Below are 23,339 nucleotides of genomic sequence, written 5' to 3'. Positions count from 1 at the left end.
AGTAAAAGTTTACTGCATTATGACGTCACGAGTAACTTTTGCGCGGGGAAAGAATTCAAACTATTGTTTTAAATGTCAATGAGGCAAGCTAGTCAGCAAATTAGTCAGTTCTACCAACCTTGGGTAACAACAACTTCAGCGTCCTCTTCCGGTCTGTGGACGGTGCGCACTTTGCATATTTTATTTTATCTATGGCCGCCAGTTCAAACCACAGAGATTTCAAACTTAAATTTAGGGAGTTTTCAGTTTTTCTGTTTTTCACTATCTTGCATCTTGCAGTCCTTGCACAATTTGCACACCGGCACGGGGTGCAAGTATTGTTGTTGTTTGTAATTATTTAATGAGAAACATTGAAACATGGCAAATTTGGGAAGAATTGCCTTAAATAGATTGTTTTTAAATGGCCGAAAAAATTTGTACAACAATCTCAACCCTCTTCGTAATTTTCGAAAAAATCAAGGTAAGATAAGCGAGGTTATGTGAAAAAAATTCTGGAAAGTGCCGTTAATTTCTATCCCAAATGCAAATATTTATGTAACGCCTTTCCTAGAAGCACTATAATTAGATTGTTTTTATTTAATGCGACTTCACTGTCAATTTAGTTGATGTACAACTGGGTAAAAAAAGTAGGGTTATGTGAAATGTTATTTTAGTGAATGTTTTTCTGGTGAGGTGCACTAGTACGGATACGGCTCCGAGAGACGACGACTATCATTCTATAATCAAAAATACGGAGAGGGTAAAGGGAGAGCCGTCCAAACATGAGTTTCAAGCTGAAACAAGAATGTTACTCGACATAGTGGCCAGATCTCTTTATTCTGACAAAGAAGTGTTCGTCAGGGAATTAATATCCAACGCCAGTGACGCTTTGGAAAAGTTCCGATTCATAACGTTGTCAGATGATGACAATTTAAAAGGACAGTTGCGAGATACCAATCGTGCTCTTGAAATACACATATCTACGGACAAACAATCTAGGACCTTAACAATACAGGTATGTCTTAAACTAGTTTAATTGCAAATTCTCTAGACAGCTTTTTAGGATACAGGAATTGGCATGTCCAAAGATGATTTAATTGCAAATCTTGGAGTGATCGCACGTTCAGGCTCTAAGGTCACTTTTACAAATGTAGCATTTGATTCAAACTCATAACAATTTTTAGGCATTTTTAGAACAACTCAAGTCAAAAGACTTAACATCTGACAGCAGTAGTAATATTATTGGCCAGTTTGGTGTTGGATTCTACAGTGTTTTCATGGTAGCCGACAAAGTAGATGTGTTTACAAGATCATCAACAGAGGATCAAGGCTACAAATGGAGTTCTGACGGGTAAACGTGATTTTCCTGATAAGCATGAACTAATCGTATGGTTCTAGAACTGGTTCTTACGAAATTCATGAAGCTGAGGGGGTCGAGTGTGGCACAAAAATTGTACTACACTTGAAAACCGATTGTCGTGAATTCTGCGACGATTCCACTGTCGAAAATGTTATAAACAAATACAGTAACTTCATCGGAAGTCCCATCTATTTGAACGGGAAAAAGGCGAATATTGTTAAGCCAGTTTGGTTGTCAGATCCTAAAACTGTAACTGTGCAACAGCATAATGAATTCTATAGGTTTATCAGCGGAAGTTATGACGTTCCACGTTATATTCTTCATTACAATACTGACGTTCCTCTGTCTATACATGCGTTGCTGTACTTTCCTGAAGGAAAGCCAGGTCGGTAGAAACACTTAACGCGAGCCAGGTTTTGCTAATTTTTGCAATGTAGGTTTGTTTGAAATGTCACGCGAAGTTGAATCTGGAGTCGCCCTCTACACGAGGAAAGTACTTATTAAAAATAAAACCGACAATATTCTTCCCAAATGGTTACGATTCGTTAAAGGCGTTGTCGATTCTGAGGACATTCCACTCAATTTGAGTCGAGAATTATTACAAAACAGCGCACTGATAAGGTGAATTTATTAAAAACTTATAAAAATCACATGTAAAAAATGTAAATTTTAGAAAACTCAGGGACGTTTTGTCCAGCAAAGTGGTAAAATTTTTACAAGACCAGTTAAAGAAGAAACCTGAAGAGTACGAAAAATTCTACAATGATTACGGTCTTTTTATCAAAGAAGGTATAATAACGAATCCCATTCAGTCAGAGAAGGTAAGATCAATCAAAAACCTCACTTCCAGACTTATTTACATCACTGTCATTCTCACTATTGTCATCGTCACTCGGCATTACTTCATCCTCTTCTTCGTCGTCTCGCGTCGTGTTTTCGGTACTTTGCGAAAGGATATCCTCGCCTTGCAAGTCTCTATTTTTCAAATTGCCCATCCAGAAAGCAGCCGAACATCCGTTCGCGACCAAAGCCGCTTTCACTCGATAAACGAGACTCTCCAGAGTGAGTCGGAACTGAGGAACGTGACTCATTAAACTCGCGTCTTGATTCAGTTTCGAATAGCAACACAAATGGTGGAGGAAGCGAGTGTTCGACTGGATCGTTTTCAAAATCTCGACGACCTGGTCCGGGTGCGATTTTAACTCGATCTCCAGTATTGGCACACCGTGAGACAGGAATATTTTCAATATCGCTATGGATTTCTTGAGGAAACAAACCAAATTCAGTTTTGTTTCTTGAGCTTTGGCTACGGTCATCAGACCTTGCATCGTGACGGCAGTGGTGCGCCACAACGTCAGATGTTGAGCGTTAGTCAACGCCTGGATTTCGGTTTTGACGCGGTCGTGCAAACTCTCCCACAAGTTTCTGTACAGAACGTAAAAGTTGCTTTTGTTGACGCTTCGTAGCATGTCGAGCGAGTCCGTTTTGTTTGTGAGACCCGGTGCTTGTTCTTGTATCGTCCCGACCATGCCACATATCGTCTTGATGTTGGCGCTGCACAAGTAAGATTTGACCAGAGCATCGACGTTGACAGAATTAGAGACGTCCCATTGCTTGTTGAGAAGGTGACCTGCCGTCTTGGCGATTTTCGATTGGATGGCAGGACTGGGCGTTATCGCGTTCAGAGCTTCCATTGTTTTTATTAAACTGACTGCCTGGCTTAGAGACGAACAGCGATCGACGAAATCCGCCAGTCTGTTTGTTAATTCGAGGATCAAATGATTGACGGAATTCAGAGGGGGATTATCGTCCGACTGACGGAAAGCCTTCAAAATCTCACGCAATAAGTCGAGACGTTTGGAATGTTGGAAACCAGACCAGCTGAAAATCAAATACAAACATTCCAGGATCGAACCGAAGGTGATTTGCATTTGTTTCAAGTCGTCTTCGTCGACAGATTCGCCGAGGCGCTTGTCGATCACGCCGAGGTGCTTGTTCAGGTTGGAGAGGAGGGGGACGCAATCGGTGATTAATCGTAAAGGAGAGACGTCGGTCAAGTGAGACAACCCCAAGTCGCGTCCTTTTGTCACTAAAGTCAGTTTCCTAACGAAGTCTTTCAAAATAAAATTCAATTGATTTATGTTCAGACAGGTCTGGTCACTGGAAGTCACATCTTCTGTGCTTAGCGGATATTTGATCAATAACACCAGATCAGTGTCCATTTCTCTAAAACTGAAACGCTGTTCGTCTTTGGTCGTCTTAGAGACCCTCGCAGTTGAGGTAGTTGGAGCAACCGTCGAGTCCTCCACGAATTCCTTTGTCTTTAGTTTCTTTTTAGGTCGTTTAGGCGCTTTGATGTTGTCTTGTTGCATCGGTGCCACATTCTTGTGGACGGTCTGCGACAACACGTCGAAGTAGCTCGTCGGAAGTTTGTGTTCAGGAATGCTGTCTAAACACTCTACCAGAAGCTTTTCCAGTTCGATCAAATTATCCAAACGTTGTATAACTTTGTACCGCAATTTTCTATTCTTTTGAGTGACGAAACCGTTGATCACTTCTCTGAACCAATTGATGCAATGGAAGAGACAATCGGACACTTGTTTGAGCTGTTCTATCCCAAAACAGTCTCTTTGTTCCAATTTCGGCAGGACCACTCCGCAACCCAGAAGTGCATCGATCGACGCCAGATCGCCATCTTGTTGCTTGTAGTGCAACAATCGCAACAATCGGAAATGAGGAGCCAACGTCAAAACAGAGTGTTTCTCAGGTTTGAGAGTTAGCTCAGCGATGTTCACAGCGAGAGGTGCGTCGATCTCTTCGTCGCTGTTGAGATTGTACTGCATGCTGAACTGCAGGTCGTTAACGTCGGTGCATACAGATTCGGTGACGAAAATGGTTTGGAAGTCGTTGGTGATCGTTTCGTACAACCAGACCAAGAAGTGTTTGTCGAGATTTTCAGTTTTTAATAGCACTGTGGCAAGTTGATCGTAATACAAGCCCACCAGTTCGGGGCAACCGGAAGTCGAGGTGTTGGTCAATTCCATTATGGCGGCTGCTTCTTTGGCGGGACCTTGCAGTTGAGCCACGGTTAAAATCGAGTCTTCCGATATGGCGACGGAGCTCTGATCTTCCGTGGTGGTGGCGATGTTTTTCACCATGACTACAGCAGAGACGATTCCTCGATGTTTCAATTGACGTTTTGAACTCGACAGTTGTTTTCGGACCACCATATGAATCTCCTCCTTCAAGCCCAGGAGAGATTCGTCCGAGCAGGTGAGGCTGCACAAAATTTGGAAAACCAACTTGACATCTTTCAACTCGAATCTGTCCAGTTCCTCCAACAGTCGCATCAAAATAATCGCGTGATTTGGAGTTTTTGCGATTTCGTCCAACAGATCGAATATTATGGTCAGGACGACGTTGACATTCTTTTGATCGCTGGCTCCTACGAAGACTATCATATTTTCGAGTATTTCTTGGCGAGAAGTGCGATCGGTGTGCTCGTGAGTGAACAATAGTTTGAAGAGAGTGGCAGCAAATTCTGTCACTATGTGGTCATTACTACACCTCAAGAGACTCGAAGCTACCTCTACTATCGTAGTGAAGTAGTCACGGACGAGCTGTTGGGGCAGATATTTTTCAAACAGTTGCTCGAGAAGCGCACATTTAAACTGTCCGTCTTTGATTCGTTTACGAAACGTCGCCTCGACGGTTCGCTTCTTCAGTTTGGAACAGGAATGCAACATAAACAAAATCAACAAATCGACAGGTTTGTGGTCAGTCGACGTCTTGATGCTCGAAATAACAGTCAACCAACTTTCTGAAATTAATTTCAAAGCTGCAGCTTTCTGCAAACGGTTGAAAATCATCACTTTGCAAGATTCGTTTTCTTTGTTGTTTGACGCCATTATCGTATTCAAGGCGTTGCGAATCTTTACAAGTGTACCGGGCAAGGTGCGAGCGTTCAAATCGGCCATGAGGAAATCCAGAAACACCGGAAATATCTTGGTCGATGTTCCGGTTAAGATTTTCGCGAGGACGTGATCCTGGATTTGTGCTCGAATTTCTGGACTCAAATTGAGAGCGTTCAGACAGTCGATGATGGCGGCAGAGAGGTTGTCATTTTTGTCGAGCATCTTGCCCAGTTCTTTGGCGGTTTCGTTGTATTCGCTGTCGGGGAGAATCTCAGGGATGGAGTCTAAGATTTCTAGTTGGGAGGGATACGAAGCCACGTCTATGATGTCTAGAAGTTTCGTGGTCAAGTTTTCCGAGTCTTTAATGTGAGGTAGATAACGAAGTTGCCCGAGGAGAAGTCTGAGTCGAGAGACGTCGTGGTTTTCGTCGGTAATGGTGGAGGTGAGCTCGTCCATGAGGATCTCGATTATTTCTTTTTGGAGACGGCTCACTTTAAGAAATATTCTGAAAGTTTACGTTTTTGAATTAATAGAATCATCTGGTGCATGTCATGATTTATTTATTTATAAGTTTTGAATGGAGCGTTTTTTTGTAAAGTTTACAAGTCGTGCGCCACTGTCGCCAGATGAAACAGTTATAATTAATAATCAGGTTAAAATAACAGGCGTGCACCTGATGCTATAAAGTGCTCACCGGTTAGATTTATTACCTAGTTCACCAACCTTGTCACTATGAATAAACCAACCATAAATTGTAAGTTTCTTTACCTGAATAAACTCTCTTGTTGGATTTCGACGTCGCTCTCCGTACGATTAGTTGAATTTTTGAATAGCGTCGGCATCAGCGCCTTTTTTAAATATCTCTCTTTCTTGATGAGTATCTTGAAGCCTTGAAGGAACCTGTCGATGCACTCGTTGGAGTCATCTTCGAGTAGTTTGTCGATGTCGCGCACTACTAACGCTTGTTCTTGCGTTAAAACGTTTGGATCTTCGTTCGATGATAACTTAATACCGGAATCGTGCATAATTTTTTTAAAAACTTCGGTTGCCGGATTTTTGGCAATTTGAGATTTGGAGGTTAAGGATTGGCTACTCGGTTGCGTCATTTTCGGAATTATGGAAATTATTGAAAAACTCACTGCTTTTTAACTATCGGTAGTAGTAATGAAGAAATCGCATACATTTTCCACATTTCCTTTCTTATTTTCCCTCCATCTGCTTTGTTGACAGTTTATGTTGGCTATTCTGACTAGGGACATTTAAAAGTTACTAAATAATTTGAAATTTTCAAGGAGGATGCCGGCAAATTGTTACTATTTGAATCGTCGCATAAGAATCAAGGAGAGAAAATGACCTTGGATAATTATATAGAACGGGCGAAAGATAGTAAAACGATTTTCTATCTTGCTGCTCCTAGGTAAATAGAATCAATAGCTGCGGTTTATAATAATTGTCAAATTTGTAACAGTCGTAGTTTGGCTGAGGCTTCACCATATTATGAATCTCTCAAAAGCAAGCAACAAGAAGTTCTTTTCTGTTATGAACCATACGACGAACTTGTGTTAATGCAACTGCAACAGTTCAAGGGTTACAAACTAGTTTCAGTGGAAAAAGACATGAGAGATGACAAAGCTGCAAACGATCTCAGTAATTTAGGTACTTACTGTTCACGAAATAAGTAGGTAGGTATATTTTAATTCGCTGGAATTTGTTCTCAGGAGAAGATAGTTTAAAGAGGAGCGAAGTGAACGAGTTGTCTGATTGGATTAAAACTAAATTATCCGGAAAAGCGGTAGAAGTGAACGCCACAACCAGGCTAGAAAATCACCCGTGTGTGGTGACAGTGGAAGAAATGGCAGCGGCGAGACACTTCATAAGAACGCAGAGTCATCAATTGTCCGAAGACAGGCGCTACGCGCTTTTGCAACCTAAATTTGAGATTAATCCAAGGTTGTATCGACTTGCAAATAGTTGTGCGTGAATTTAATTTTACATTGTAGGCACCCCATCATCAAAAAGCTGCACAAGTTGATAACGAGTGATCCCCATTTAGCTGAACTTTTAGCCAATCAGGTAAATGTCGCGGCGTGTGGTAACAAAAAGATTTGCTTATCAGAATCTTATCAAATAGGTCTTGACGTAAAACGAAATGATGTATTGTGTGCCCCAGGAATTAGCCACTTAAGATTAATTCTTTCTTAATTAATTATTGCAGCTGTTCGCCAATTCCATGGTTGGTGCTGGTCTGGTTGAGGATCCAAGAGTTCTGCTGACGTCCATGAACGCACTCCTAGCAAAGGCGTTAGAGAAACATTAAATTTGTCTTAAGTTAAAAAAAAATAAATGTAATTAAGAGGTGTTCATTCCCACATTTTGTAAATCAATTTTTAGATTTATATGTTGTGTATTGTGTTGAAAAAACTACATGTATGAGTTTCCCGTCGTGGCGATGTCAATCTAGAATGAATGTATTTGGCGTTTTACCATTAATAAAGAAAGTAAATAATGTTTGTGTTAATTGGTTTCATAATGTAATGACGTGATACCCTTATGATAAATTTATAATTGTGTGCTTTGTACATTTTTACATATCTTATCGTCCCCAATACGTAACGTTTGCGCATTAATAATGATTTAGTGCCTCCATAATCGATTTTTCACGTAATCTCCCGAAAAAACGCCCCAATTTGGCGATAATGAGATAAAACAAGGGTGCCGTAAATGGCCGTTCGAATTTCCCGCTAACAGTGCGCGTGCTCTGTAAACCGGATAATCTGGTAGTCATGTGATTGTGTAAAGACTCTTTGATGACAAGACTGGAGCGAATTGTCAAGTTTCGTAACGAATTTGCCAGTTAAAATTCATGGTTGAATTTGTTGCCCAATCGCCGGATAATACTTTTGGAAAATTTTGAATTTTCCGTGCTCATAACGTCCAAGTAGACGTGTAGTGAAAGTGACATCACGAGATAACCGGAAAGGACGGCTCGCGATTGGTCGCTTGTTGTCCTTAGTTTCTGAACGGACCAATCGCGGCGTGGTGTTTACCCGCACTCCACCTGAAAATTTCTTATCGTCATATGACCCATTCTTGCTGGTGGCAGTCGTGTAAGCCATATTTGTCAGTGGGTTCGCTGGTTTCGTGGAGTGTTGTGTCTCGTATTCCATTCCGACCTGTAAATACTCCAATCATTTCTGAAAATGGTCGAGATCGGTGAGGAAAATCCCGTTTACGGGCCCTTCTTCGGAGTCATGGGAGCGGCGGCAGCGATCATTTTCAGTTGTAAGTGGAAATAAACCCTCCTTCATGTCGAGTATCGATTTTGTCGCGCGGCCCCGCATTTGTGCCGTTCGGCGGCTCAAACGTCCTCCGACCGATGTCAAAACACGGTTTTAAAATAGTTTTAGTCAGGTCTAGGCTGCTGTCGCGCTAAATCGCCACTTCCATGGGCGTTGCACTGATCATATGCCAACGGCAGGACCGAATCGATCGGATTTGCACCCCTCGAGCCCAAAACGAAGCGATTTTCGAGAAGAATCCCGAAAAACACCCACATTTTGCCAGGAAACGGCCACCGTGACCCACTTAAGTTGGTCACATGCTTTGACAGACCCACCCTAAAGTCGAACCAGATCATTAATTCCTCGACAAAGCAACGGTAAATCCCTGACGACGTTGCTCTGAATCACCGACAAGAAACGTTCCCAAGACTTTCCTCTTTCCAAGCTCAAAAAACACCATAACACCAAACCAAGTTGGCTCGTTTTGACAGATCAGTCTAGACATTTCGCCACAGTTTGGGCCCCAAATTCTCGAAAAATCGCCGTTTTTTCATTGCGAAACAGGTGGGTGTAACGGTAACCACCTGAGAAACATGTGACTTCAAGGTTTGCACCAAGTCACGTGAATTTCATTAACAAGTTACATAACCTACAAGCGAAGCCTTTGCATCGAAAAAATGAATAATGCAGAGCCGCAATTGCAACCCAAACATATTAGTCATCTCCGCGACCGTAGTTGCAAACAAAACGAGTTCATTTGGTCCGTCTAACGAAAATAAATAATAGAGGAAGAAGACGATGTGGCACGCCGCCAACGAACCGTCTATTGACACCTACAAACATGTCTAGATCGTCCTGTGCATGTAATTCGAGGGGTGATCCGCCCCTGTCGCCATTTTCGTTACAAATGTAGAGATTAGATAAGGCGTTCTCATGTCATATGACCGAGATCTTTTGTTCCACTGGCACGAGGTCTTGCGTTACTGTACCGTGTCCGTTAACTGTTTGGGGTTCTTTTTTGTGTAAACATCGAAAATAGCGGAACACATACACGTCAGAAAAATTAATATCGGACATAAATTCAGTCCGAGTAATAACAAAACGGACACCAAGTGTGTGTCTCGGAGTTATGAGACAAATTTGGATATCCGAATCATAAAATGGTTATCGCATAGTCGTAATAAGTCCCCGTTTTCTCGTTACATCACAATTTACGACGTGTCATGCATTGTGTGTAAGACCTCACGATGACAGGTGTGTAGTCATGTGACCGATAGCAAACGTCAGTTTTGACATGTTGCATTGCCAGCCGAATGATTTTATTACAACAGAATTTGTAAAACGCTAATAGTCGTTGTCGTAATTATTAATGCATGAAAAATGTATGTTTGATATCATTCTTAATGACTGCAGCAGAATTCCGTGTGTAATCAATTATTCAATGTGAAATTACTGAAGCCTGCTATGTCAAGGTTTCACCGATGCGGTTTTTCTTTGTTCACATTTCAGAAGTACTAAGAAAGAACTAATATGCGACTGCTCGAACATCAGAATTTCCTAAAAAAATTTAGGGAGTCACTTTTGTGGCAACAATTTTAAAGATGCACAAGCTGGATGCGAACATTTTGTTTGGCTATCTACCAATAATGGATTGAGCAGAATTCTTGGACTGCTCATCACCACGTCGGGTCGCAAATGCTGTTCGTTTCAAGGAATGTCTCGCGTTTTTCCCAAATTTAAAGTTAAGCCGCCGTCGAGATTTAAAATTCGGTTTTATTTAAAGTCGTTTCTGAGGTCGAAGCGTGGCTAATTGCTGCCACCTTTACGCGTAGCGAATCTCGTACCTTGAATGTTGCCTTCTGTTTGGAGAGAGGCTGCAGAGATGGATCACTTGTTTTTTTGCCATTTATGAGCAGATTGTTAAGCCTGTTGAGCAGTTGGACTTTCCTCTTCGCTTTTCATTCGTAGTTATTTCTTCTCTTTTATAGGAAATGATTCAGTCAGTGTTTGTTATCGAAAACCGACTAAACTCATTTATGAAACAACAGTACCGTGAATTGTTGATCCAAATATTCTGTTTTATCGCATATTATGTTGTGTTATCATTTTTGTCTTTACTACTGCAATATAATCTTAATCGAGTATATCTTGACTCCATTGTTATGCTCTTGTTTTTTCTACATTCATGTTTTTAACTTCTCGAGGCAAAACAAGTGATTATGATTACTTTATCCAATTTTTCGACAGTTTCTCTAAATTCAGTGTGTTCCATTTTAGTAAATATAACCGTTTCGCAAAAGTCAATTTACTGTTGGTTTAAATGTTTGTAGATAAAAAGTATTATCTCTTGATGCACACTTGAAAAAATGCGAAATTGCGCCTTACTTCGTGCCAGTTAACGTTTTCTGAAAACGAAATTGTCTTTTGTGTTTATTTTGAAACAAAACTGGAACTGATTCAAGTAATTTTAGGTTTAATAATAAAAAAAAACAGTACGTGTATCTTTTTATTCGAATAGTTCCAAAAAACAAACCAATTTCCCTTTGAAAATTTCGTTCGGATATCAGATTAAGATGAGTTTTTAATGGGCGCTGTTTTTTTTATTATCATTACATTATGTTTTCAACAAATAAACCGCATCTCGCGAGGCGATATACGACGTATTTTTTTTTAACGATTATCCATTCAGACTATTTCGGAGACAGATCAGGGCTGTAATTATAAATTTTATACTCATTTGTAGAGAGAACGAGTAGGCATAAACTATATTTAAACTCGTTTATCCTTCGCGTTTATAATAACCATTTTAAAAAGCCAGCTGACTAAATAGCAGCAACATTAACTCCAGCCTAATTGGATTGAAATCCGATTTCTGAACGGAAAAATCTTGTCAAATCCACGGGGATGCATCGATCGCAATTTCAAAACTCTGTCGTTATTGCCACGATAGGTTTGTGACCTTTTGTTTGCGAAATTTCAAGCCCCGAAGACTATCAGCAGGGGAGAATTTTTCTATCACTAGTTTTGGAAATGCGATATTTCCATCCCAGGATGACTAAACTCGTCACTTTTCTTAGGTCATGGTCGATTACAATTTCGCGAAGAAAACGCGTCGATTTATTCGGTACATTTTTCGACAACGGATTTTTGATAATGGTGTTAATACGGAAGATGTTATTTATGAATTTTTTTCAGCGCTGGGTGCGGCATATGGTACAGCGAAATCAGGTACCGGCATAGCAGCGATGTCCGTAATGAGGCCAGAACTTATTATGAAATCTATCATCCCTGTTGTCATGGCGGGTATCATTGCCATTTACGGATTGGTTATTGCTGTCCTCATCGCTGGTGGAATCAATCCAGCATCAGAAGGCTACAAGTTGTACAAGTAAGTGTCCGCACTCTGAGGTTTATTTGTGTTTTTTTTTTTTTTTGTGCCATTTTTGTGGATGTTTTCATTTTTATCTCTACGGCAGGAGTGTAGGTACTGTTTGTTGAACTTTTTAGTGCTAACCAAATGTATCCAAAAATACAAATGCCTTGAGTGAGTTGCGTCACAGTTTCGTACACACACGGTCAGTCATCGGCGCAACACCACTGGAAAAGATTTCCCAAGACACGCGTACTTACAGTGCGATTTTTTCCAAAGGAGTCTGCCAAGACTTGGCCAAAATTTAACGATTTTATAATCTTTGTATGAATAAATATTGCATTTATGTACTTACAGCGCAGAAGTTACAGGTCCAAGGTCTCAGTAATGTTTAGGTATTGCCAGGAAGGTTACCTTACTGTGCCCCCGTTTTTCGCTTATCCCATGCCGAAAATTAACAGAGCTACAAAATTCCAATGATAATATTTATCAGTTTGCCATCGATGTAGATTTGCCTTCCGTTTTGAAAAGAGAAAATTTTCGGATTAAAAACAAGCTCCTGTCTAATTACAGACGAAAAATATTCGTTTTTTAACAACCTACAACAATGTGCAAATGGAAAATTTAAAATAATGAAATTTCAGAATTCCCCCCAGTACTTTCAGGGGTGATTCATTGTTTAAGTATCTACAGACCTTAGTAGCTATAATGTACAGCGTGGTCAACAATGACTGAGTCTGTTGGCAATGAAACAATCAAAAATACTGGTGTTTTTTGATTCGTCATAGGCACTGACCGGATTTTTTAACTTGAAACGACATTAAAACATTTTTGGTTATGTCTGTTATATGCTATTATAAAAATGAACCTTTCATGGTAAATTTCAAATTTACCAAATTTCATTGTTACCAACAGACTCAGTCATTCTTGATTACACCGTATAATAATCAAAGAACCACCAACACCGCAATTTACACCCTAAATAGAGCTGACAACATTGTACACTTTTGAGCTAAGGTGAAAATCTCATCATACAGAGTGTCCCCAAAAAAGAAGACGAGTCCATAACTCCGTTATTAATCGGAAGATTTTAATTATCTGTACACCAAATTAAATAGTTGTTAATAGACTACAAAATGGCCTAATAAATTCAAGTATAGCCCCATAGGCTTCAAGGGTAAACTGTCAAAATATTTTTTTTCAAATGGGATTACATATTTTTTTTTAGTAATTCTGATAGAGATTTTTATTCTGAAAACAACAATTTAATCACAAGTATACACTTAACTACCAAAAATTTCACCAAAAAAATGTAAAAAAACAGTACTATCGTCTATGTTCCATTTTGCGCTAAACATTGGCGGCATATCTGCGCAATCCCACATGTTATTATTTGTCATTTGTTTTTCCAGCTACCTTAATTTGGTTGTTACACTGTAACGCAGTGCATTTTGATAGCTTTTCGCTTGATGCTCGTCATTTGTTTCAAAAGTTAGTGTTATGTTTTTTTTATGTGAAGTTATACTTGTGGACTCGTCTTTTTTTTTGGGGACACCTGTATAAAAATTGAGGTTATGTAGAGATATTAGTAGTCTTCATTTGAGAATGTAATAAATAATAATTATTAAAATGTATCCTCAAAGTTGCCGTTGAAGAGTCGATTGTGAACGCATTACGGATCACGGATCAGCTGTTTAAATCTTACGTTTTTGTACGAGTGGTGCATTCACAATCGACCCTTCAACGCCAACTTTGAGGATAAATTTAAATGAACGCACGATACAGTAAAAAAGTAACTAAATTATCTTCACGAAGACGTCGAAATCTAATAACAGACCCACGATTCAGATTTTACTTTCAATTATTAGGTTCTAGTGTAGCAACTAAATTCGGGACCTTTCACTAATGAAGCAATTGCTTTTTAATTGAAATATTAGAAACGCTAATTTTAAGTATTTTTAGGTGATTATAATCCCGAAGTGATGTATTTGTTTTGTTTTTTTTTTTAATTAAAGAACCACTACCTATTGTAAATAGATTTGCAATAATAAAATTGTACTAAATTTAGGAGGGAATTTAATGATATCTATTGGCTACATCTGCCAACGCCTGTTATTTTTAATGTCATTGAAAGTACGCAAACTCGCATTAGGCTGTCATCAGTCTTATCTCGCATTTAAAATTTGAACATATGTATTAAAAATGCCTGGCAAAGTGAGACATTTATAAAACTCTCAAATGAAGAGTACTAATATCTGTACATAACCTCAATTTTTATATGATGAGATTTTTCACCCTAGGTCAAAAGTGTACAGTGTTATGTTTTCGGCTCTATTTTGGGTGTAAAGTCGCGGAATCAAAATTTCGGGCAGCATTTTTCTGTCATTTCAACAAAATCTCTGTAAACCACCTTTTACTGTCATCATGACTGACATTCAAAAATTAAACTTTTCTGTGTCGGTCACGCAGTCAGTTTTTGAATTTTGGGTCTTGAGTTAATTGCAATGGGTGTAATGAAAGCATCGCTTTCACCTGCTGCCTACCCGTTATTATGCCACAAATCACTATTTTTTAATGTAAATAAATAACATGACAAGAGTACAAAATGAGGTTATATTAACGTAAAGGTTGTTTTAAAGTTTACAGTATGAAAATGACAATACTGGCCGAAATTTTAATTCCGCAACTGTAAATTGCGGTGTTGGTGGTTCTTTGATATTAGTTATAAGAAATAAATGACGTTTTCCGAATGACAAAAGAACAAAATAGGATCGCCAATTTTGTTGCCAACTTAATATTTCTTAAAAAAAAGAAAAAACGGTTTATCGATTTTTTAAATACATACATATATTGATTTTGTTGTGTATTGGACTAGAAAAAAATGTTTTGTTTGTTTTTTTATTTAGATAATGTGCCACATTTTATGTGGTAATGTATTTTCTTGCGATAAAATAAATCACGCAAGCCGGTCATAAAATTTAAGAACATTTTTACGAAGTCGATGTTTGAATTTTTCGTTTGACGTGATTTTGGATGGTTTTTTTTTCAGCGGCTTCGTACATCTGGGTGCAGGTCTTGCGGTAGGTTTCTCCGGCTTGGCAGCCGGTTTCGCCATCGGCATCGTCGGAGACGCCGGCGTAAGAGGAACAGCCCAACAACCCCGTCTGTTCGTCGGCATGATCCTCATCCTCATCTTCGCTGAAGTGTTAGGTCTTTACGGCCTGATCGTAGCTATCTACCTCTACACTAAATAAGTTAATCGTTTTTTTTTAAGTGTAAAACAAAGTAAACTTCATCCTCCAGAAATCAATCCCCTTCTAAAAAAAATTCCCCGAGTCCTGATTTTTTTCGGAAACTTTCTCCCACGGCCACACTTTGTTTTTAATGTTTAATTGTATAAAATGATGTATAAAACCGTGTTGTAAGCTTTGATGAATTTGACGGACGAGCATTGTTGGTGTAAATATTTTATTGTGATGGAACGCGTATTCCTCCGTACGATGCGGGTCCCGTCATTGTAAATAATTTGAACAGGGGCTTGGATCAGTGGTATGTCACTGGCTGTCATTTTCATAAAGGGTTACGTCTTGATAAATTAATTATTGTATAGTTATTAATTAGTAGTTTGTTAGTTTATCATTTCATATATGAAGCGATTAAAGGGTTTATGAACTCTTGAGTATTTGAAGTTAAAAAAATAAAGTTACAAAAGTAGCACAATTATTTTAATTTCACGAGCATGTATATTACATATTTTTTTCGGGTCGAGAGCCCCCGAGGCTCCACAGTAGCATCCTGTCCATAAATATATTTTTTTTGCAATTCGACATATCATTGCCAACTTTGTTAATTATGTTCCTTAGCAGAGTACATATTCACTTGTATTGGGATTGCTCACGTCTCTTTGTTTTAGTCGTTTGTCCTTCCATATGTTCAGGCGCAGCGTTGACAGTTTGTAATTATTAAAATTCAATTCAAACAAAGTTGTTGTAAATAATGGCAACATTATCTATGTATCGATCGATGGTTTGGTGTCCATAGTTATATACGTGTTAGCCTTCTCTGTAGTCTAGCTGAGGCTCGGGGGCGCGACCGCGACCGGCCCGTTCGCGTGAACTCCCCGACTGCGGCCCCGCCCCCGGCTGTTAACCTAAGAATGTTGATAGTATTTTTTCTCGTGATGATTTTTTTTAGTGATCAAGCACGGCTCGGCGGATGGGGATGTTGCCACACCTCCACTCGCCTGTCTCTTAGAATGGAAACATGTAGAAAAGGCTCTGTTGTAAGAAGGGAACAGCAAAATTATGTTGAAAATAAATAATTTGTACATTCCATTACAACTTCTGTTTTGTGAACTTTGTTTTATTTTATTTTTCTCTTGTCCGCTTTTAGTCTTGTTTGTGTACAGACTTACCAAATATACTGCTTCGATTTATAATAATTAAACTATCTAACCGTTCAAAGCGCAAATTCAATTTGGCCTAAGCTTGTAGATTTTTCAAAAAAACGAAAGACAAATATAACCTAAATGTAGTCCCGTTAATTATGCTGAAGTGATTTTTTTGTGTTGAACAAGAATACAAGATATTTTGTTAATGTTTCACTCTGTTTATTTTTTAAAACCCATCCATTTGCTTCGATTGTGATTCGTTGTTATCTTGCTTTCTTATCGCACTTTGTAAACATATGACGCACTCTTTGATTTTCGGAACACACCTGAGAATACGCAAAACATCAGGTGCCATTCTGCTGATCCTGATGACTAACAAAACGGTTTCGACTTTGATACCTCTAAACCAAAACGAGCGCCGACGTTTTTATCTCCATCAGGACTTTTCTCGAAATCAAATTAAATATGTTGTATTTATCAGTTATTTGTCAATTGTAAGAAAATCAATAAAAGTAACGAATTTAACATAAACTTGAAAAATTTGTAATTGAAACAGCTCATATTTCAAAAACTTTTGTAAACAAATAACATGGATAATTTCTGACGTAAATAACAATTCACCTTAAGTGGCAACACTCTTTATACCACTTAATACGCACTTGTTGCCACTTATACTCAACATTTTGTATATACGTTGCCAGGTTGCCACTTACACATATTTTAGCAGCAACAGCACTGATTTGTCTTATCAGCTTCGTTTTTCCTTCCGCCCCTCCAGGATGCATACCATTATGTAAATGGTAATCAAAAAGTTATTTTGACGAAATCGACGTTTTTCACTGGAGGAATTAAAGAGAAATTCAAAAACGATGTCACATTTAACTTGTAATATAATCTATTAATAAAAATTGTGTGCATAAAATAAAAGCATAATAAAATGTTAGAAAATATAGTACAAAATACCGGTATTTTATCTAGGACAACTCCCCTATGGGGGCATTTTCTAGCCACAAGTTGTGCAAATAATGGTACAAGTTATCACTAACGGAAACTTTGTAAGGAGTAGGATTCAGAGTCCTCCTTATGTCCGGCCTCAATATCTTCAAACTGTTGACGACTTGTTCCTTGATCTCTTGCATGTTGGGTAAAGGCTGGCAGATCTCTCCGTCCTTCCAGTACAACTGCAGCAACGGCTCGACTTTCGAAGGTATGACAAATGCGCGTTTCGCCTCTTGGAACGGGTGCCTACACAGCACCTTTTTCCCCACCTCTGGTGCAGCTTCGGAGGATATTTGGAGCAGATCGATCAACGCGTTTCCGTTCTCTCCGTACAGCCTGTACGCTTCTTTTTTTCCGGGAATGGTGACTTTGGCCACGTCGTGACTTAGTTTGATTCTAGCTCGACCGTTGATTTCTACCATTTTGAAGACGCCGCCCAGTGCTGGTTGTTTCTGACAAGTGACCAAATGGGTCCCGATGCCGAAAGCGTCGATCTCGTGTCCTTGCTCGTTCAAGCTGAGAATCGTCTCTTCGTTGATGTCGTTGGACGCCATGATTAGCAAGTTGGCAAAGCCTGGACGCTTGAATTCTCTGCTGATTTTCGCAAAGACGTTGCGTGCAATGACGGAGAGATACGCGAGATCTCCGCTGTCCAGACGGATGCCTAAGGGTTCGTAGCCCAAGTCGTACAACGTTAGAGCTACCGCGCTGAAATTCAACAAACCGCTCTTCTTGACATCGTAAGTGTCGACGAGGGAGAGAAATCCGTTGGGAAAAGCTATGGCGAACGAGATAAAAGCGGCGAATTCACCATCATTAGCCTCTGACAACATGACACTGAATACTGCGACCAGCCTCTCGCGCCACTTTGTGGCTAGATCAACAAAATCCATAGCTTTTCCGCCACCTTTTGGGGCCAAGTTTCGAACGGTAAGCTCGTCTAAACTGTTAAACGAGGTCACGTAAGAATGGGCGTGAGTGCCTTTCACTGGAATATTGAACAACTTCCCAGCTAGGACGTTGCTAGTCCCGTCGAATCCTCCTATATATGAGTATCTTGAAGCTGACAGTCCTCCATCTGGGCCCTGTGCTCTTCTGAGCCCGAATTCATATAATTTCAATTTACCAGCAGCCATTCGATATCTGGACGCGTTCGTCGCGATTAAACTTGCGTAATTTACCAGATTCAAAAGTGTGGTTTCCAGGAGTTGAACTATAATGAGTGGGCCTTCAACACGTAGCATCGGTATTCTGGGGAATATGACTGTTCCTTCTTTGACTGCATACAGTGTGACTTCCTTTGCATTCAGGTTTGCCAGATACTTGTAGAAATCTTCTTCGATAGTCGGCGGAAGAATCTGTCTGAGGTAATCGATATCGCTCTTGGAATAGGAAAACTTGTCAAGGAACTTGACACATTCCTCTAGGCCTGCAAAGACAGTGAATTCGCCTTGAAACGGGTTCTTGCGGAAGAACAAATCAAAAACAGCGTGGGATTCAGTTTTGCCTGATTTCCAATAAGCGTAAGCCATCGTTATTTGATACAAGTCGGTCAAAAGGGGTTGCACTATACAATTTTGTCCTAACCTCTTTTCGGGAGATACGGAACCGTTCGTCACACGAGACATGATTCTTGATTTGATCCAATTCAACTTTAACACTTGACAAAATCACATTATTTAAATTTATCCTGTTTTAAAATTTCAAAGTTATTACATTTTTGGAGGTGACTGTAGTGTTGGTAATGTCACGCAATCGTTGGGTTGGTAGCGGTATTTATATGTCACAAGCTACAGATAAGGGTCCAATCGAAAAATAATAAGACTGTAATCTGTTGTTTGGCATTAAAAAACTTTTGCAATTACCTCGATCAATGTTTTAATTTTTTATCTTGTCGTATAAATAACCACGTATCGAATTATTGATAAATATAAAGTTACTGTTGGATGTTTTAAGTTGGTAAGTTGGTATTATTCTTTTTAGTATTTATTTGTATTCTGTCAAATTTAATAAATGACACCATGGGTGTATTAAAAAAAATTGTGATTGAAACTTTGAAATTAGAAAAAGTACAAGAGACGTTGTGGGACATCAAAAGTGAATACATACAGAGGTACATAATTTAGATCTGGTTCTCTTAGTATGCACTTGTAAGAAAGGAATTATTTGTAATTTGGGAAAAATATGTCTCATTTCATTTATTAAAATGGAGATATAATGTTATGGATATACATTTTGAGGAAAATGAATGATGGCACCAAATTGTTCCAAATAATTGAAGAAAGTATTGGGGTTTACTTTGTTTTTGTACAGTTTCTCCTCGCATAATATAATACAGTTGTGGAAAAACTCAAATTAAACAGGACGATTGTTTAAAAGATTTTATTACTATCACTATTTTTCTATTTTGATGATTTTATTAGATTTACAAAATTAAAAGTTTTGTAAAATCATGAGTACGGTTCTGCATATCTCGTGTAACCTTTAAATGTCAAATGTCAAAAGTGTGAAACCTCATCAAACGTCAAAATCTAGACAATCCAAAATTGTCCAAAATTACAGTTACTTAACAGAAAACGTAGTTGCATTAATGACCACTTGAGTAAAAACCTCTGAAACATAAAAATCTAAGTGATGGCTTGTAAAATCTAGTCGAAAATCAGTTGTGTTCCGATTTAACCTCAAAAATTTGTTATTGTCTCAAAATGTGGGATTCCACTATGTTCCTGAGCACCCTCACACCAAAATTCTACGTAGCTTTGACTGGAACGTCGTCGTTAATTTCCGGTTTGATTTTAATTTTTGAGTGGTGGTATTTCCGCAAATATGGGACTAGTTTTATCGAACAGATTTCACTGAACCACATCAGCCCTTGGATCAACAGTGGGGAAAACAGCGAGAACGGAAGTTCAAATAGCAGCTCGACTAGTTCTCAGAATAATGTCCCAGAATGTAAAGTGTGGCGGAACCCATTAAATCTGTACAGAGGTGCTGAATATCAGAGGTTTTATTGGGCCACGAACAAAGAACCACTCACTTACTACGACATGAACCTATCAGCTCAAGACCACCAGACTTTTTTCACGTGCGAGGCAGACGCAGGAAAGGCGGAGTACGAGATCATGCAGACCGCATGGAGGGAGAGAAATCCGATGGTGCGGATAAAAGCGGCGCACAGTGCTCTGGAAAAGAGCGCAGAGTGTGCGCCAGCGTACATACTCTTGGCCGAAGAAGAAGCCACGACGATCACCGACGCGGAGAAGATACTGAAACAGGCGTTGAAGGTGGCCGAGACAAATTACAGGAAGTCACAGACGATGCAACATCAGGGCAGTTTGATGGAAGCGCAGCACAGGCGAGACACTAACGTACTGATTTACATCAAGAGAAGATTGGCGATGTGTGCTCGGAGGCTGGGAAAACTGAAAGAAGCGGTCAAAATGTTCCGCGATTTGACCAAAGAGGTTCCTCCAATCATGAACGTTTTGAACATTCACGAGAATCTGATCGAGGCGCTGTTGGAAATGCAGGCGTACGCCGACGTCCAGGCCGTCTTGGCAAAATACGACGACATTTCGTTACCGAAATCTGCAACAATTTGCTACACTGCGGCCTTACTGAAGGCTCGACTAGTTGCCGATAAATTTTCGCCCGATATTGCCAGCAAAAGGGGGTTGAATACGGCTGAAATGGCGGCCGTCGAGGCTATCCATCGAGCGGTGGAATTCAATCCCCACGTTCCCAAGTACTTGCTAGAAATGAAGCCTCTGATTCTGCCCCCAGAGCACGTGTTGAAACGGGGCGACTCTGAAGCCATCGCTTACGCGTTTTTTCACTTGGCCCATTGGAAGGCGGTTGATGGGGCGCTGAATCTGCTCCACTGCACTTGGGAAGGTACTTTCAGGATGCTGCCGTATCCGCTCGAAAGGGGGCACTTGTTCTACCCGTACCCCACGTGTACCGAGTGCGCCGACCGAGAGTTGTTGCCGTCGTTCCACGAAGTATCGGTCTATCCAAAGAAAGAGTTGCCATTTTTTATTATTTTCACCGCTGGGTTGTGTTCCTTTACGGCGCTCCTGACTCTGTTGACTCATCAGTATCCCGAACCGATGGGTGTTATTGCCAAAGCTGTCCTCGGTTGGCTCTCTGTCCCGGTTTATTATCTATTTGAAAAAATCGATAGTGTGATGCCGTTCAATTTGTTGCAACAATTGTCGAGGATTTAATTCTTGACACAAAAATCTTCGTTGGTAGGTGTTTTGCTAAATGGTTTTAATGTATAGGTGTTTTTTAAATTATTTTCAAAGTCAGTATATATTATGTTATCGATTGTGAGCTTTTTATTACCGATTTTATTTTTATTACTATTGTTTTTGTCAAAATGCGTGTTCACGTACTTATCAAAGAAAATTTGTGATTATATGAATAAATGACACTGAATTAATTTACTCGTTTAGATGAAAACCCATTTCCCTGGTCCGTTCCGGTTAGCATTTAGACCGAAAAGTTTGGACGACGAAATTTGCCTTTCTGAAGTAATTCTGTCAAAATCACTTATTTCTCTTCGGCGAAAGCTATCGTAAAGTTGATGTTTTGATGGATATTGTTCTGTTGTTCCACAATAAATGACGGTCATTGGCATTGCAAGCTAAATTAAGTAAATGAATTGTTTTTTAAACAATTATTATTAAACTGGAAATGTATTCTTGTTCGTCGTAAAATGGCACAGACGTTTATCTTGAATTAAAAAAAAAACAGATTTCATAACTTAAGGTGCAAAATCAAGTTTTTGTGGTTGTTAATTTTATTATGTTTTAGCCAGTGGCGGCTCGTAACCATTTGAACTGGGTCGGCACCCAATTGAATATTTTCCTACTTCATTTTCGTTAGCATTTGCTTCAAACATTATTTGGTAAGCTCTTATTTCATATTTCTGTCGAAATATGTATTGGTGTTTTTTATTAATTCTCATAAGAACGCGGAAAAACCTACTATAAAAATATACTGCCCTCTAAAATTATCGCATAATTTCAAAACTCGTGTTTTTGAGCCAAAATTTATTTCCAGTTACAACATTTCGAACTGTAATAGTTATTTATGTGACAAGCTTAGTAAATTAATCTTTACGGGCGCGCTGGCACTTGTTGGACGAGCGACGTAAGGAGCGAGTCCCATAAGCCAGTAAGCCCAGTAAAGATTAATTGCTAAGCGAGTTGCATACAAACTTTTATTTCCACCTTCAGCCTTTAAATTTCGTTTTTTAATTGTTATTTATGTTTATAAAAATTTTGTAATGAAAGGCGGTGAGGCAATTATACCTACGTCGTCATGGTGTTGAGATAAACAACAAAAATACTGTCAGAAGTTTTGTGAAATTTGTTGCAAAAAGAAAGAAAAGAAAGAATGGCTTTAATGCCCGATGAAGACTTTGAAGGCGATTTTCTTGAAATGCAAGAAAATAATCACGGAATTACCAACGCTGCAAGTGCGGCTCTCTACTGATTTGATCCCAGGAGCGATATGAAAATACTTCCGAAACGGATCAAAATGCATTATTAACGTATGTAATGCAACAATTGATAGTTAAATTTGTTTGTGTTTGTAATAAACATAGTTTTGATTATTTATTTTTTGATGAGACTTGTAATAACTATTACGGGTCTCTTCTACGTGCCTGTTAAATATTACAGGGCTCTGCCTGTAATTACCCATTTACTTAGTTACCACAAATACCTATAAAGTGTCATTTACTTAGAAGGTGGAAATAAAGTATTAAAGAAGTAGATTTATAAAAGTAATACACTACAATAATCAGAACACAACAAAGAAATGAAGAAAACAAAAAAATTAAAAAACTCAAATTCGGAGAAAAGATAGAAATTTAACATTTAATAGTGCGTGTTGGCACCCCGTGCCTTTATTACGGCTGCATAACATTGTCTCATGCTTAAAATGAGGTTTTGTATAACTCTTTGCTTAATTTCTTCTCAAACTTGAGTTAGACCCAAAGACAGCTGATGAAGAGTTGTTGGTGGATTTGGTAACC

The 23,339-nt window shown here is 39.1% G+C and overlaps 5 protein-coding genes across 5 annotated transcripts; 3 read left to right on the top strand and 2 right to left on the bottom strand.

Moving 5' to 3' along the window:
- The first annotated feature begins 258 nt into the window (after nt 1–258).
- Trap1 (TNF receptor associated protein 1) lies at nt 259–7,761 on the top strand. The gene is made up of 12 exons (XM_069056741.1): nt 259–460; nt 654–994; nt 1,043–1,114; nt 1,164–1,330; nt 1,378–1,724; nt 1,777–1,960; nt 2,013–2,160; nt 6,546–6,670; nt 6,722–6,909; nt 6,972–7,203; nt 7,254–7,326; nt 7,469–7,761. Exons 1-12 carry the CDS (start codon nt 358–360, stop codon nt 7,568–7,570), a joined length of 2,082 nt encoding a protein of 693 aa, XP_068912842.1. The 5' UTR covers nt 259–357; the 3' UTR covers nt 7,571–7,761.
- On the bottom strand, nt 1,951–6,523 carry Fancd2. The gene is made up of 2 exons (XM_069056740.1): nt 6,022–6,523; nt 1,951–5,758 (listed from the first exon to the last, which is right to left on the bottom strand). Exons 1-2 carry the CDS (start codon nt 6,357–6,359, stop codon nt 2,167–2,169), a joined length of 3,930 nt encoding a protein of 1,309 aa, XP_068912841.1. The 5' UTR covers nt 6,360–6,523; the 3' UTR covers nt 1,951–2,166.
- A 573-nt stretch (nt 7,762–8,334) lies between the features above and the next one.
- On the top strand, nt 8,335–16,507 carry Vha16-1 (Vacuolar H[+] ATPase 16kD subunit 1). The gene is made up of 3 exons (XM_069056744.1): nt 8,335–8,535; nt 11,730–11,922; nt 14,954–16,507. The coding sequence occupies exons 1-3, from the start codon at nt 8,454–8,456 to the stop codon at nt 15,156–15,158; spliced, it is 480 nt and encodes a 159-aa protein (XP_068912845.1). The 5' UTR covers nt 8,335–8,453; the 3' UTR covers nt 15,159–16,507.
- Nucleotides 16,508–17,166: 659 nt separating this feature from the next.
- Nucleotides 17,167–19,191, bottom strand: LOC138137379 (nicotinate phosphoribosyltransferase-like). Its single transcript, XM_069056742.1, has one exon. The coding sequence runs from the start codon at nt 18,919–18,921 to the stop codon at nt 17,269–17,271; it is 1,653 nt and encodes a 550-aa protein (XP_068912843.1). The 5' UTR covers nt 18,922–19,191; the 3' UTR covers nt 17,167–17,268.
- Nucleotides 19,192–19,312: 121 nt separating this feature from the next.
- On the top strand, nt 19,313–21,737 carry LOC138137381 (protein ST7 homolog). The gene has a single exon (XM_069056743.1). It carries the CDS (start codon nt 19,999–20,001, stop codon nt 21,517–21,519), a length of 1,521 nt encoding a protein of 506 aa, XP_068912844.1. The 5' UTR covers nt 19,313–19,998; the 3' UTR covers nt 21,520–21,737.
- Nucleotides 21,738–23,339: the final 1,602 nt, after the last annotated feature.

This window comes from Tenebrio molitor, chromosome 8, assembly GCF_963966145.1.
Source record: "Tenebrio molitor chromosome 8, icTenMoli1.1, whole genome shotgun sequence".
Taxonomy (NCBI): Eukaryota; Metazoa; Arthropoda; class Insecta; order Coleoptera; family Tenebrionidae; genus Tenebrio; species Tenebrio molitor.
The sequence above is the reverse complement of the archived record's forward strand: the minus strand, read 5'-3'. Positions and strand labels throughout refer to the sequence as shown.